This window comes from Dryobates pubescens, chromosome 13, assembly GCF_014839835.1.
Source record: "Dryobates pubescens isolate bDryPub1 chromosome 13, bDryPub1.pri, whole genome shotgun sequence".
Classification (NCBI taxonomy): Eukaryota; Metazoa; Chordata; class Aves; order Piciformes; family Picidae; genus Dryobates; species Dryobates pubescens.
The window spans coordinates 10,495,519-10,511,749 of NC_071624.1; the positions used below are offsets into that span (position 1 = coordinate 10,495,519).

Below are 16,231 nucleotides of genomic sequence, written 5' to 3' on the forward strand. Positions count from 1 at the left end.
TGCTTCTGCTGGTGCCTAGAAAACCATGTTGGTAATAACCATGTGCTGTTGCCAGGAATCTGTCAAATTTGGCTATCTCATAATGAATCACCAGTGTATCTTCTGGCTCAGCAATTTCACTTTGAACACAGCCCTCTGAAAAAAGCTCTGTGTCAATTATCTCCCCTCCTCGTGGTAAAGGAAACCTGGGGAGTTTTCCCAATAGAGAGCATTAACCAATTGTGTTATGGTGCTTCAAGGCTCCTTGCTTTGCCTGGCCCCAGGCTGGCACGTGTGGACAATCCTCCTGCACTCTCAGGAGCAACCACTGCTGTAAAGGATGTGCAGCAGGGATGGGCAAGACCTATCCAGAGGTCTTGAGAGAAAATGATGCTGCCCTGGCATTGTCTTAGCTGTCAGACCCCAGTCAGCAGCACCCAGCGGTCGGTGTCATGGATGGCTCCATTCCATGGTTCTGCTGGTCTGGCCTCCCATCTTACTTCATCTGCATGAAGTCATCTCCCACTCAGCCTGGGCAGGTGACAGTCTGAGCCCAGTCACTCACACAAGACTCAAGTACAAATGTATCTTTATTCAATGCCAGGTAAGAGCCCCCTGGCCTGGGGGTGGCTTCACAAATCGCTTTGACTTGTGGCTTTCAGGTTTCAGACCGTTTCACCCCCCACCAAGATGCTCTTTCCCCCTCTGCCTGCTCTGCTGCTGGCAGCTCCCCAGGGCCAGGGAAGGAGATAGTTGACCAGGCCCTCACCTCACTCTGCTCCTTGGCTCCCCAATTGCTCACACCTTGCCATCAGTGTCTGTGGACACGAAGCTGACAGGCTGGTAGCCTGGCTTATCATCTTGCTTGCGGTAGTATATCCGCGTCACCACTACCAAGATGAAGGTTTGTGGGATCAACAGCTGCATGTTCATCTCTGGAAGAGGAGAAGGGTCATTTGAAGCTGCCTTCAACCACCACATCCATTCCCCACTTGATGCCACACGATGGAGGAGATCAGCTGGGAGCACCTGACGCTGCTCCCCTGTTTCCCAACTTACGTTGTGACCTGGCCTTGGAGGAGAAGGGTGGTGAGCAGGCTATGTTGCCATTGTTGGCCAGGATGCTGAAGATGGCAGGCTGCAGTGCGGTCAGGATGAGGAGGATCTGCAACCATCAACACTTGAGGTGGTAGTGGGTGTGGTGTTGCTAAGCTCCTATCCTTTGTCTTCCCCACTGTCCTGCAACCACACCTGGCTGCTGCCCCATCACCCTCTCATCCTGTTTGTGCTGGAGGAGCCTCTCCCCTAAGGGGTAGCCAGGCAGAACAGGAGCTCACCTGGAAGCAGAAGAACTTGGCACTGATGTTCTGCTCGCTCAGGTGCAGCCGGGCCTGCCGGAAGAGGATGGCCAGAGCCCACAGCCCAAAGAGGGTGGAAGCACCAACCAGAGTGTTGATCCAGAGGGCCACGCTTTCTGCTGAGATCTGGAGGGGACACACAAACACACCTGGATCGACAAAGCTGCTCTGCAAAGCAAGAACTTCATCCTGCCATCCCCATGCCCAGGCACTCACATCAGCAGGATTGTAGTTCCCATCAGCAGCCAGGACCAGCCCTAGGAAGACGGCAACCGCCCTGAAGAAGGGGTACTGGAGTGTCCCCAGCATCATCAGTCGAAGTTTCCTCCTGGCGCAGTAAGAATGATCAGTAGCACCCTGAGGTCCCTAAGCTCAAGGCCTTCTCTTCCACCCCCAGCAGAAACAGGGTGTGAAAGTCCTCCCCAGGGGAAGGGGGTTAACCTGGCTCTTCCTCACCTGCTCATAGTGATTGGGGGCAGGCAGGGGCAGCAGCAGCAGCAGGGGCCAGTGCTGATCACCATGGGCACGTCCTTCAGGGTGCTGAGCACTGCCTCCTTTCCCCCAAAGCCCTCCACCATGACCAGCATCATGAGGTAGAAGCAGACAGCAAAGTACCTGGGGAGGAGGTGGAAGTTACATCAGGTGCCATGGGGTCCCTAATGCCCCTGCCTCTGGGTAGGTGATACTCACGCTGTGGTAGCCATCTCCACCACCATCATGGAGCGTGGGATCCACAGCCCAAAGCAGCTGACCACAGACACAACCTGGGGAAGACACAAACTTGGCACACTGACACTCCCCCTCCCTGAGGACTAGCACCCCTTGGGTGGCCCTGGGCCTTTAGGGTGATGCCCCCAACCACCCCACACCCCAGCTCACTGCAGGGGCTGAGCTAGTCCAGCAGAGGGTCTTCATCTTGATGGGGCAGCGGATCTTGCGGGTGAGATAGAAAGCCTCTTCCACGTAGATCACGACTGACAGCAGTGTCATGATAGTGGCAAGGCCCAGGATGGCTAGTTGTGCCAGGTCCAGCTCTGCAAGGGAGGGGTAAGTAGCCAGCTCCATTCTGTCCTCTCTCCTCTGGAGCCACCAGGACAGGGAGCTGCCACCTGACCCACCACTACACAGGTTAGAGAAGCCTCTTGCCATATCCTCAACATGTCTGGTCATGCCAGAACTGATGCTTCTGCCCCTTTGTTCCAGTGTTCTATGTCACCTGCCCCAGTGCTGGCCCTCCCTGGGCTGCCCCTATCCCTGCAGGCCAGGCTGTGTGGTGAGAGGCTGAGAATCCAGCAGCACCTTGCTGCCTCCCCCTTTCCTCGGGGCTGCTCCCTCCCTGCACCTACCACAGACACCCTCCCTCCTTCATCTCTGTCCTGCTCCCACCAGTGGCAAGACGAGGGTGCCCCCTCCCAGGTCCCCCTACCCAGTCCCCCAACCTACGGTGCAGCAGCTGCCAGGAGGTTGGCGGCAGGGAGAAGCAGGCTGCGGGCACGCTGAAGTTCCTGATCAGCATCTCCACCAACGGGCGGGAGAACCTGCCGAGAAGGGTAGCGGTGCGCAGGGCTGGCAGGGCCGTGGGGACACCCAGCCCCACGGAGTCCGCAGAGTCCGCCGGCTGGCTTGCCTCATCCCTAAACGTCTGCCTTCCTTACAGAAGGAATAACCCAAAGTCCTGCTCCAAAAGGTTCGATTTGCCCGGCTGCAAAGCAGTATGGGGGTCCCGATCACGCACCTGGGGTCCTCTGCCAACTCTATGGTGGGATCCATCCTGCTCTGCTTCTCCCCAGCTCTGTCCCAGCGGCTGCAGGGCTGCTCAGCACTCCCCTCGCCGGCCCACGGGGTCAGAGTCCCCAGGGCAGGGACTGCAAGGAGGCCGCCGCGCCTCGTTCCAGTTTAACCAGCAGCCTCCAGCGCTCCCCTCCCTTTCCCGCCGCTGCCTTGCCCACCAGGTTATCGACCCGAGGTGCTGGGAGAGGCTGCTGGTACCCGCGCCTGCGCGGCCCCGAGGCTCGGCGAGCAGGGCACCTGTGCTGGGCTGCCGCTGCCTGCGCTCCCCCTGCGCCAGCCCGCAGGTGGGCTTGCGGTGCCCGGGGTCCCCGCGGTGCCGTGCGGGCATCCGCACGTCCCCTCAGCGGCGCAGGCCGGGTGGGAGGTGATGCAGCGGGGCTGTGAGAAGCCCGCACGACCCTGTGGGCCATGCAAGCAGTTTGCTCAGGTCCCGGCAGCTCCAGTGACACTAGAGGGCAGGGCGGGCCCAGTGCTCAGCACCCCGGGCTCGGACAAATACAGAGCCCAGGACTGGAAAGGGGGCAGCGGGCTGGAGAGGACGTACGAAGCAGGGAATTGGGCTGGTAGGCACGGGGAGCAGTGTGTCGTTGCTGTAGGTGGATGGCAGCATCACGGGTTCCAGGGGTGCCTGTGGCTCCTGGTGTCCTTCCAGCACCCCAAAGAAAACAAAAAGCCCTGTCCCATGGGGCCTTCAAGCAACCAGGCTTTGCCCCACTGACACAGCCTGAGTGACACCAGCACCCCAAATGGATCCCCTGCACCCTGCCATGTGAGCAGGGTATTGGAGTTGTCATGGGAATGGGGTAAAGGGTGGGGGCCAGGGCAGAGGTGGAATGCTACAGTTGCCAGGGAGGAGGGGGATGGTGTGGCTGCCATGGGAATGGACTAGGGGGATTTGTTACCTATGGCTGCAGTGGGAGTAGGATGCCATCTGTCCTGCAGAGGCCAGGGCCCCGCAGCTGCCCAGCCCACCATGGAGCTTCTTATCATTCTTCCTTTCAGCACCCTCACCTGCCTAAGCTGGCTGATTTTAGGCCATGACCTGACCCCCATCCCAGGGACACAGGGCAACAGAGCAGCTGTTGCACACCAGTGTGTTTGAGACATCAGAGCCAAACATTCATCAGCACAAATGGTCTGGACCTGCATCTTCTTCCCCACCAGCTCCCACAGCCCCTGAAGCTGAGCAACCCAAGGCTTGCTTCCCACTCTCCACCTTTCCCCCCTCAGCCCCTACAGCATCTGCTGCATCCACCTTTGTCCGCCTCTTCATCCCCCTCTTCATCCCCCAGCATCACTGCACTCAAGCCCACCCCATCCCATCTCATGTGGGGGCAGGACACATCCATCACACCATCCTGCTGTGTACAGCACACTGTGGGGCTGGGAGTCACCATCCCAGAGCTGCCTCCAGGGGACAAAGAAGGCTCTCACCCCTGCAGCCCACAGCCAGAGCCCTCCCTGCACTGACAGGACAGGACAGGACATGCTTGCCCTGGCCTGCCCCAGGAGCTGGCAGAGATGAATGTGGAGAGGGAAATGCAGTGGGATGGGGTTCCCTCAACTCCTCTCCTTATTCCAGCCCCTGTCCATGCTTGGGATGGGACATCTTGTGGCTACCAGGTCCAAGGCCATTCTTCTCCCCCAGCCACCCTTCTGCATGCAGGCTGCTATCATGGCAGGGCAGGCAGGAGCCGAGGGAGGGCAAGCATCCCTTGCCATGGGCAGGACAGGGAGGCCATGCAAGGCTCTGGGCAAGCCTCACTAGCTCAACCTCACCCACAGACCCCCATGATACTCCAGGGCAGAGCAGCACCAGGCATGGGGAGTCCCTTCCCTGTTAAAAATCAGCAGACAAGGAAAATGGAGCACCAAGATGGGAGTCACACACCCACCAGCCCAGGGCGGGGATGGTTTGAAGGCTGATGGCCCCCTTGGCATCAGGATGGCTGTTTTGCCCCAAGTTGCTGGCAGGGGGGGCAGTGGCAGTGCTGTCATTTGCTTGGTTAGCTTTCTTTATTTAAAAAAATAATAATAAATGTTTGACTATTGAAATCCTGCCCAAAAATAATAAGCCAAGTGGACTCTCCCAGAGTGCCTGCATCACCTACGCTGCTGCACTGTCAGCATTCCCCAGTGCTTGGAAAAGTACTCCTGGGCCCCTCAGCGGTCACCCTGCAACAGTCAGTGTGAGGCCATGGCAAAGACCTCAGCCCTGGTTCCAGTGTGGCAGAGATGGGGCTAGCTTCCCCCAGCCCCAGGCCTGGAGCCACCCTGCTGATAGGGATGTCAGGGAGCCCTACCCACGGCTGGCCTGCAGATAAAGCCTGTGTGGTCCCTACCGATTGCCCTGGGAGGCAGCCGGTGGGGTGGGAGCTGCTGTCTCTGGGAGATATGGTGGGGAGGGCCCAGCAAGGAAGGCAGGCTGCTGCAAGGGCATGAGACATCAGGTGCCTGCAGATCCCCTTTTCTAGGTAGGAGAAGGCTCCTTGGGTCTCCCAAGAGCAGAGCTGTGGTGGCACAAGACGTGAACCCCTTAGCAAAGAAATAGCCCCCCTCGAATCCTCCCTTCCCAGTGGGGAGCCACTGGAAAACAGCTCCCAGTGCCTTGCAAACCCACAGGGCTACATCATGGGCTCACTATGAGGTAGGATCAAGGACCCCACAGTGCTTCAGTTTCCCCATCTGTAAATTGGAGCAAGAGCCCTGTGGCAGAAGGGCAGAGACAGCTCTGCTTCTCATCGCTCTGATGCCCAGGGTCAGACTCATGCCAGGTGTTACTTATAGACCACACTGGCACTTCAGCTGGGGACACACTGCCTTGGATACAGTTGGCTACCTCCAGTTTGCCTCAAGGTCATCACGAGAAACACAGGCCTCAGAGGAACTCAGCAGAGCAGCCCTGCTGGCCTCAGCCTCTTAGCCTGGGCGGGGAAAATCCCCCTTCTTCCAGCACAAGGGGATAAGAATTGGTCCTGCCAGAGACACCAGCCTCGAGCCTCCTGCCCAGCCACAGGTAATGGGACACACTGATGGAGTGGCCCTGAAGCAGCAATGGCAGGGCGAGGCTGAAGGCATGCAGCATACTGACGGTGTCCCCCCCCAGCAAGGGCTGTGTCACCCATGTCCCCCCGGGCTGGAGTGCAAGGGAGAGCTGGTGAATTTTGCTAACCAGAGCAGCATGCTGCTTCATGGAAATGACAGCCCCTGGATGTCTTATCATCCTCTCCCTTGCCCCAAGGCAGAAGGCCTCCCTGCCCCAAGGCAGAAGTGGTGCAGAGGGTGTGTGAGCAAAATCCTTTCCGTACTCTGCTCTCCACCAGCCCCAGCTCTCAGAAATGCTGCTCAGCTGTGGTCACAGGGCCAACCTCTGCACAAAGTCCTGGTGACATCCCCAGGGACCCTCCTGCACCCCACCCCAGGTAGGTCTGGGTGTCACCATGGTTTCTACCACCTTGACCATGCTCCTATGCCACAGGGCCAGGCTGGAAAGAGAAGTGAGATGCTGGCACAACCCAGGGGCATCACCACATCAGTCCCAGAGTACCTCAGAGGCCCAACTGCAATTTATGTCAGCAAACTGCTTCTTCCCAAAACTGCTGAGACTGTTCAGCCATAGATTTCATGGAAAAGCCATACACAACATACACATCTATACCTATGTATATGTTTTTATGTACTGCACAGGATCCTAAAGAGTGTATACCAGCTGCAGTGAGCTGGGATGGGTGTGCCCTCAAGAGTGGAACAGCTCATCCTTACAGACTTGCTTATCACTTGAGCAGTAACCTCAATCACATCTCCAAACCACTGTTCCCAGGAGACTCCTGCCCAAGGATTCCCCTAGTCCTAAAGGGGATGCCTGCACAGGGTGCTGCCCCTTGCAGTGCCCAGCACCCCATTACTCTCACTCTGAGGGTCTGTCTTAAAGACAGAGGAGGAGGATGGTGAATCTTGTCCTTGGTGTGGGAGGAAGGAGAGCCCACTGTGAGCAGGAAGAAGCCCAGCAGAAGCTGAATGAAACCCTTCTCATCTGGACTGAAGCCATGGAACAAGCTTTGATGGCTCTAGCCTTCTTCTCCCCTTTGAACAGAACCTCACAGATGTGGCACCTGATAACAGCCCCTTCTTCTGTCCAGCCCCTCTGGCCTCCTTTCTGTTTGCTTTTCTTCCCAGCAGCCCCACGTCCGACCGTGCCGCGCTTGGACAGCAAGAAAGCAACCAAGGCATGGAGCTTGGTGTGGCCAGAGCTTTGTCTCCCTCAAAGGGGAAGAACAAACAGTCGGCGGTCCCCAACCTGGCCTGGGGGGATCCTGAGGAAATAACGCGGTCACCACCCTCAGGCGCCACTTCCTCCCTGCTCCGAGGCTTCAGACACAAAGAAGCATGGGGCTGCTGGAAGGCAAGGTCTGCACTTCCAGCGGGCGGCCCGGTGAAACGCTGAGCTGCTGCCAACCTCTGAATGAAAGGCACCTTCTTCGAAAAACAGAGCGCTTTGTTATGCCACGGCCACCTAAACATTTACTTTTCTGAGAATGAGGTAAAAACGCACTTGGTGTGGGCCGAGGGTGTTTGCTTTGGTCTGGAGTTTATTTTCGTACTTGTCTGTTTCCTGAAAGAAGCTTGCAGGTGAAAATTCTGAAGCTTTTAAAAAGCCCTGCCTCAGACAGACAAATATTTTCCCAGAGAGCCAGCAGAGACACAGTCTGTTTGGAGAAGGGGGTGCTGCTTCCCTGATGGCCCTGAGCCCTCCCAGCTCTACAGCACATGGCCACCAGCTTTGGCCACCCCATGGGGACACCCACAACGGCCATGGCTCAGTCTCACTCACAGAGGGAAAGTTCTCAGCCCTCTGTGGATCTTCTTCGGCAGGACAAGGCTGTCCCTGAGCGATGCTGCCTCACATCGCAGGTGGGAGGTGGAAAGCATCCTGAGCACAGCTCAGTTGGAACCCAAAAGGACACCTCCCTTCCTCGCCTGTCGCCTCTGCTGGTGCCAGATCCACACCAGGGAGCCAGGCAAGCGCTCCCGCCCCGCTGCCTGCTCCCTCTTGCTTTGGCAGGCAGCAGGCAGCAAGGCGGGAGGGGGTGGATACACCCAGAGAGGTGTGGGCACACACGTGGGTGCCTGTGTCAGGTACACATGGGGATAGGGTTGTTGAAGTGTATGTCCATGTGCGTGTGTGTGCCCATACTTGAGGCAAAGATGAGTGGGTGCCTGTGGTTTTGTCCACCTGGCTGAAGTCATATCCTATGACCACAGTATCATACAGCACCCTACTGGGTGCAGGGAGCTGATTGTGGGGCCCAGCGTCACCAGGTCTGGCTCACTGGCAGCAAAGCAAAGCTCTGCCCAGGCCAAGCCTCTCTGCTAGGTCTCATTGCCACATGCCTCTTTGCCCCTTTTGCATCATGAGGTAATAAAACCTCCAAATTCACATCTGGAGGAAGCTGTAAAAGATGTGCACAGTCAAAGAAAAGTGCATCTTCAGAGAGGGATGATCACACCAAACAAAACCCTCAGCTGCACTTGAATGAGGCTGGAGCCAGGGAGGGTGCCTACACCAGCACAGGGAGCTCAGCAGCCCCGGGGGCAGTTCTTGTGCACAGAGTGAGCAAGCAGAGCTAGAGGAGAGGCCGATGCTGGAAACAGACCCTGCTGAGCATTCCTATATGGGCCCTGAAAGGAGGGTGTAGTGAGGTGGGTTTCAGTCTCTCTCCCAAGTAAGCAGTGATAGGATGAGAGGAGATGGGCTCAATTTTTACCAGGGGAGCTTTAGATCTGATATTAGGAAAAAATTATTTACTGAAAGAGTAGTCAGGCACTGGAACAGGCTGCCCAGAGAGGTAGTGGAGTCGCCATCCCTGGAGGTGTTCAGAAAACCTGCAGACATGGTTTGAAACACAGTTTAGTGGGGATGGTGGTGTTGGGTTGAGTTGGACTTGATGATCTTAGAGGTCTTTTCCAAACAAAATGATTTTATGATTGTAAAAGTCAGGAGGTAAGAGCATATACCAGCCCACTTGTCACTGGGGAAGTAGGGAAAGGGGAAGGAGAAGGCTGGTTTTTTTTCGGATTGACCAGAGAGATTTCTAGCAGCAGGGAAGACTTTGACTTTCAGGCCACATCAAGACAAAAGTACAAACTGATTGCTCTTTTTCCCCTAGCATAAAGCGAGCTTTTCCCAGCTAGCAGGGGCCCAGCCCTGCCATGTGAGCATCCCAAAGGACACCTGCTGAAAGAAGGCAAGGATTGGCAAACTTGTGCCTCTGCTCAACCCACCATGGACATTTGCTTTTGGCACCTCATCCCTTGGAAGGGGACATGGGGGGCTGTGCCTGCCCGGGCTGGGAGGCTGGCCCAAGGCAGGCCAGCATGGATGGGAAGCAATTTAGCTGAGGTGTGGGGCTGTTTATCTCTTTTTTTCCAAGAGCTGGGAGCATCATAGCCCTTCTCCAGGCACACATCTCCCAGATTTGCCCTTGAGGCACTGAGCTGTTTCACATGCCCTAGGAAAAAACAATACCCTGGCTCACATTTAAACCGACTGTGCCTGCTGCTTGCCTGTGCCTGGGGACAGGGGCTGCCTACAAGCTGCAGCCCGTGGGTTTCATCTCAGCCCCTGGGATGGCACAAGAGCCCAAGGCAAAAGCATGAGCCCAGCAGGGCTGTGCCAGGCACTTGAGTTTCAAAAGCATCCCCAGCCTTCTGACTGCTGGAGCCATACTGAGCTCCCCCGGTTTGAGCACCACATCTCAGGCTCCGCTCTGCCAATTAACATACAAAGCACATGGCATCGCCTGGGCCCCATGGCACAAAGCTGGCATGCAGGCAGCCACAGGCAGGTGTCGCAGCCACTGCCAGCTCAGATAAGGGGCAATTAGCAGGTAGGGAGAAAGCTCCAGCTCTCCCTGCTGAGCCCTGCCGTGCTAATCCCACCCCAATTAAAGCCCCCTCCTCGCCTTTGGATATTGCTGTGAGAGATTAATTGGCCCTAAAGCAAGGCATTTACAGCAGGTGACAGGACAAAGCCTTGCAAAAGGCTCCTGCCTGGGAGTGTTTAATTACCCTGACAAAGGTTTCAAAAGCAGAAGAGCCAAGGAGGCAAGCAGAGCCCGCAATCAAAAACCCACGGAAGCATTGACTTAGCCTGCTACTCCCAGACGCCCAGGGCCAAGTGCCTGCAATGTACAATCACTTCCCTGGGAGCAGCATCCCTCATCCAGCCCTTCTGGGGTCACTTTTCCCATGCAGTGCTGTACAGGGTGCTGGCTTCTTCTTTATGTTGTTTTTACCTTTTTTTTTTCTTTTGTCCTTTGGGCTGCTCTTTTGGCAATAAATGCACTTTATAAAAACATATGGTGGTGGACAGGTCTAATCTCCTGAATCAACATGTGTCCTTATCGTGGAGGGTGTTTCTCACTGAGCAGGCTCTGGCTGTCCTTCAGCCAAAGGCAGCAGCGTGTGCACACACCGCAGACCAAATCAGAGGCAAAACTTTCCTGGGCTTTCCAGCCCCTCCCCATGTCCTTTTGGGAGCACAGGAGTGAGCAGAGAGGGATTTTTCCAGGACTGGTCCTGACAGAGAAGTACAGCAGTTATGACAGGCCTCCACGAGCCAGGCACATGCATACAAAGCAGACCCCTCTCAGCATATCTTCATGTTCTTTCATGGCTCCACCCATCTGTCGAGCTTGTCTTTCAAAGGCTGTTGTGTAACAATCACTTTCCTTCTGGTTACAGGATCTTCTCAAGTGAAACACCACAAATAGTGGATGGCATTGCTCACTTTCTAGGACTCAAACCACCAGATCTGGAAGGGAAAAACCCCAACATCCCCCAGCTGTGCAATTGCTGATTCAAGAAAAGCGTTTGCAAAATTGCACACAAAGGACTATGCAAAATGACCTGAAATGCCTGCCTGGAGGTGCACTGGAGGAGGACAGAGAAGCCGGGGGGTGCTCCAGATACACACCAGGAAGGGCCATGATCTAGAGGCAGAGACCCTCAGGGCTGTGCTCCAGATCCTCTCTCTCTCCCCTGCCATATTCTGCCTTTCCACTTCCCACCACACAAGCTCTGTGCCACTTGTGATGGTGCAATGCTGGGGCCAGGTCCGTGGGTAGCCACCAAACACATGGGCTTTTTGTGAAGATGCAGAGCCAGCCAGACCTTTGATGTGCCCCGGGGCGGTCGCACTGCATCCCCCTGCTTTTCAAAGGCCCGTCCTTTGCTATTGTGCTCACATCCTGAGCTTGTTTGTACACTCACCCAGGCCCGCAGCCCCCCTGCCGCAGCCACAGCCGCCCTGACCGCCAGATAAAAGCAGCCAGGCTCACCGGGCAGAGCTGCTATCAGAGCAAGGACAAGCAGCACAGTCCCACAGTGCAGTCACGGAGATAGCAGGAGCTTGGCCGGGATGACCCCACACCACTAAAGGCTCCAGGTCAACAACAGCTCCTGTTAGATCTCCACCAGCCCTGGCTGCCCACTACAGGGCTGCCTGCACACTTTCGTCTGTTGGCTGCAGCGCTATCAGCCCTGTGCACACCAAGGATTTGTCTTTGTCTTCGTCCTGCTGCTCTTCCCCTTGGCTGCACCTGGGGAGGGCCAGAACCATGCCAAAAGACTTTAACGGATGGGCAGGAAGCAACATTAAGGCCTTGCTAATTGCCTCATCTCCCTGCATATTTTGAGCAGGGACAGAGCAGGGATAACTGCCCACCCTCCCCCCTGTAGGCAGGCTCGGGTTGCGCAAAGAGCACAAAGAGGTACCCCGGACTTTGGGGTTAAAATCCCAGAAAGCAAGGGAGCCCTGTTGAAAGAGTCAGCCTGTTTTAACCCTGCTGAGACGGTGTACAAGTGTGAGCCTCTCTGCTGGGCCTCCTTGCCAGCCTCTGGCAAGCAGAGCAGGGATAATGAGTACCACCACAATCACATCCCTCCTTGTGCGGTCTTTGTGGTGGGATAGGCAGGGGAAGATGACCCTCTTCACTGCAGGGAGGCAAAAAAACCCACAAACCCAGACATCTCTGAGGAGGGGGCCTATGGGATACACCAGGTCTGAACATGCCTAGGAATGTGGGATCACATCATCCTTGACCCCATTTCTCTCCCCCAGGTGCTTGTGAGAAATTGTGGTGCCTTTAATATTTGGCTTTCCCAAGGACCATGGGGTTGGGTCGTTGGGCTGATTGGTTGGTGATGGTATTGTGTGGGGCATTGGGAGAGAAAGGTGAGGCGCCAACACATCTAAAGACTGGCCAGGTTAAAAGTGCAGGTTTTGTCTCAGTGCTGATGGAGAGGGGTGGGAGCGTGCTGGGGAACAGATGAATATGTACGTTTTAAGATATGAATATGTATGTTTGCCGTCTATATAAGTTCAGCTCGTGTTGTTAAGGTGCGCCTCTAGCAAACTCGCTCTGCGCCCAGCGCTGTGTTGCCTTTATTTCATGATAAACTGGTTATAAATTTCAGCAGTGAGTTCGTTTCTCACATGCTTGATGCTTTCTGGTTCCTCTCCAGCTGATAGGCAGGAACAGCAGGCCAGCTGCAGACAATGTGGAGAGCCAGGCCAGACCCAGGTGCTTCCCCAGGAAAAATACAGAAGAGTGCTGTTTTGAAAGGAAGACAGAGCTGTGGCCAGCTTTCAGTCTTATCCATTGTGTTTCCACTCCCTTAAACACCTTCTGGCACATGCAGCCCACCCCTTGCCTGCTCCACAGCCCCTTTGCTACAGGAAACATCAGATCCTCTCCCAGGTGTCTGTGCCTGCTGGGATCTCTCCCCCTCCTCAGGCTGCACTGCAGCATCTGCTGGAACTGTGGCTTAAGAATTAGAGTTCCCAAGCATGTCCATGTGCATCTGGATTGCCAGGAGTGAGCAGGATGGGGTGACCTCTGTCAAGGCTGCATGGTGGCTTTACCTGCAAGGGTCAAATCTGACTACTTCACCCCTCTTTCAGGCATGGCAAATGAGAAATGCAGCAGCAAAGGCCAATACCACAAGGGCTCTAGAGAGGATGGAAATACTCATGGTGGAGTGAAATTCTTGGATATCACACTGCTGGTTGGGGAAGATGGGAGCAGAGAGGGCAGGCTCTCCCAGGAGCCATGCCTGCTAGCCCAGGGCTAGCCCAGAGCAGGGCTGCAGCATGATTCCAAGATATCAACAAAGCTGTATTTCTCAGCTATCTTCTGGGACCTGTAATAGCTGATTGCATCCCAGTGCAGCCCATGAGCTGATCAGGAAGCGCAGCCAGTGTACTGCTCAAGTCTGTTCCTAGAAAGGCACTTTTCTCTGTGGCCGTGATGCAGAGGCAGTGGCTCACAGAGAGGGCAAAAGACCAAAGTCTTTCTTTTCTCATCAGGTGTCTGTTGTCTGCCTGGCCCTGCACCCTGGGGTGCCTCACAGCATCTGTTTCACAGAATGCACAGCCCATAAGAGCCCTTTAACTACCTCCCCCCCACACTCGGCCACTGCATCTCCCACAACCCTTGGCCCCAGCCTCACAGGACAACACCATGCTGTAGCACTTAACTCTTGGCTTTCCCATGCCTTCCAGATTAGTCCTAGCATTTCTTGCTATAAAAGTGCTCAAGCCACCTCCCAATGTTGACAAGCTGCTCACAAAGCTCAGGGCATCCTTTCCAGCCTGTTTATCTCCCTAGCTCTTGTTTTCCTTCTGCTTTTCAACTGCCCTCCCAAAGTGTGGGTAAGGCAGCTGATCACACGAGGGTCAGCCATGCTGTAAAACTGAAGTGAAACTTATTTTCCTTCCCACATTTTGGTCTCATGGTTCAACATTAATCCTGCAGGAGAGACGCTGTCACATCATGGGATATTGCTCAAATAAATGTGGAGTCATCTGAGTTTGAGTCAGAGGACTCGTGAGCCCCCCAGGACTTCAGGGGAAACAGAGAGGAACACCTCCTAAAACACCAGAGCCAAGCTACATACAATGAGGAGAAACACCATGATGGAAGCTAGGCTAAAGCAAGGTGTCAGGACAAGCATGGGTGTTCCTGCACTGAGCTAGGCAGAAGCTAGGCCAAGCAGGGAGCAAAGTGGGCAGAAGCAATTGAGACACTGGCGCAGGCCGCAGATACCTATGGCATGGAGCAGCGGGGCTTGAACAACAGTGTTGCAGGCAGCTTCAGAGTTTAAATGCTTCTGGTCTTTGGGAACCAGACAGAGATCTCCAGGTTCCTTGCTCTTGACTTTTATGGGCCTGAACTATACTAAAATTATTCACACAGAGACCATGCATCTTGCTGGGATGAGGCTTTGGAAATTTGCAGGCACCGATCCTACATCCCCTTCCCTCTTTGGCCATTTCCCAGCTTTGATTATCTCTGCTCCTTGCAAAGACTTTTGGCCAAGCTGGGTAGCCTGAGGACCTGGGCTCAACATCACCCACAGTGCAGGCACTGCTTTGTGAAGTACAATGTACCAGGCCAGAGGGACATGGCACCAGCCACTGACAGCTGGTGACCTGTCAAGTCCCACTCCCCACCTGCAGCCAACACAAGGTAAAGGACACTCAGCTGCTCTCGAGTACCATGTTGCATTTGAAGAGCATTCATTTTCAAGTGTTTCACTGCCAGTGCTGGTGGAGTTTCTAGCATGTCAGCTTCTCTTTTTCCTGACAGGTGTAGAAATGGGGAACTGCTCAGCGCACAATCAAGCACACTGCAAGAAGGACAGAAAACACCTGCCGCAAGTATCTGTCACGGCACAGCAGGGCACACAGCAACTCCTCTGCTGGCTGGAAGGCATACACAGCCCTGTGCCTGGCATGACATGCCCAGCCAGTACTCACTAGTAATGGCACTGCCAGAAGCTGAAGACTTGGTGAGAAGCCTAGGTGGAACATGACAACCAGGGCAGAGCTGGGACTATTTTCCCTGGGTTATACTTTCCTGAGGAGCAGATATTGAGAAATAATTGGAGAATCCAGAACTGGCATCACCAATCCTGGTGGTGGATGGAGGTGAAGAAAGCAGAACCTCAGTGCTGGAGCCTGGCTCAAACCTGCTCTGGCAAATGGAGCTGCTGGGTCCATGAGCACATCTTGCCTGAGAGCTGCTTTACTGCTTGTCTCCAAGCAGTTGCATCAAGTTGCAGACCTAGTTAATCCCCCCTTCATCAACCCAGGAATGCATTGCTTTTCACAAAACATAATCCTCTTTGCAATCATGTGCTCTGCCAAACTACAAACTTTCTGCTCCTGTCCTTTCCTGGGAGAGGATTTGAGGCATTAATCTAGGCCTGCCAATTTATTTCTTTAATGAGCAAGGCACAAACAAGCAAAACATTGCAGAACATACACACACTTAAACCTTGAAGCATTCCCTGGTTCCAGCATGCCTTTGAAGGGTGCCCTGAGCTGAAGGACCCAGGCTGGAAGTCATGACCTCTATTCATGCTGGAGCCCAGAGAAACAGGGCAGAGCAGGGTGCAGTCATAGCCAGGGCCCACTCATGACTGTGGGCAATTCTGGAGACAGCAAATGTCAGCAAGTGCTTGAAGAAGGTGAGATGTTCTGCAGGGTCCATGCAGGTAGGGTCTTGATTATATTAACTGAAAGGAAGCATCATGCTCATTTTAGTCCTTGGAAAGCTGTGGCAGAGAGAGTTCCTGGCAGGGGCAATTCCTTTTGCAGCCCCAACTGGTGCCAGGCCAAGGTGGAGCTTCAATCCAGCACCCCACTGACAACTGGAGACAGGCTTTCCAAGACCATGGGTGGCTTATGGGTTCCCTTAATGCTCCTCAGTATATTTCACAGTATATTTCACCCTGAATCCCCTGCTTCTTTACCCATTGTTTCACCTTATGAAGCCTACTGAAAGATGCGTGCTAGAACTTGGTTTCAACAAATGACCTTATGTTCTACTTCTCCTTCAAGTTCCTTAGAAACAAAACAAAGAAATGCATTGCTTTGCACCTGCTGGCTTTTAAAGACTAAGCTGTGCACACCAGGGCGTTCCCACCGCAGCATGGGGTCACTCTGCTTGCCCCAAGGAGAGGGCTGGGGTGAGGACCAGTTAATTAGGAGCTGGGGCAATCCTATCATATCCACCAAATGGATGCTTTCAGCAGCA

The 16,231-nt window shown here is 54.8% G+C and overlaps 1 protein-coding gene across 1 annotated transcript; it reads right to left on the reverse strand.

Annotated features, from left to right (window-relative positions):
• Positions 1 to 584: 584 nt before the first annotated feature.
• On the reverse strand, positions 585 to 3,316 carry SLC51A (solute carrier family 51 subunit alpha). The gene is made up of 9 exons (XM_009903499.2): positions 3,073 to 3,316; positions 2,781 to 2,875; positions 2,217 to 2,371; positions 2,028 to 2,101; positions 1,794 to 1,952; positions 1,554 to 1,665; positions 1,317 to 1,463; positions 1,039 to 1,144; positions 585 to 914 (listed from the first exon to the last, which is right to left on the reverse strand). Exons 1-9 carry the CDS (start codon positions 3,105 to 3,107, stop codon positions 778 to 780), a joined length of 1,020 nt encoding a protein of 339 aa, XP_009901801.1. The 5' UTR covers positions 3,108 to 3,316; the 3' UTR covers positions 585 to 777.
• Positions 3,317 to 16,231: the final 12,915 nt, after the last annotated feature.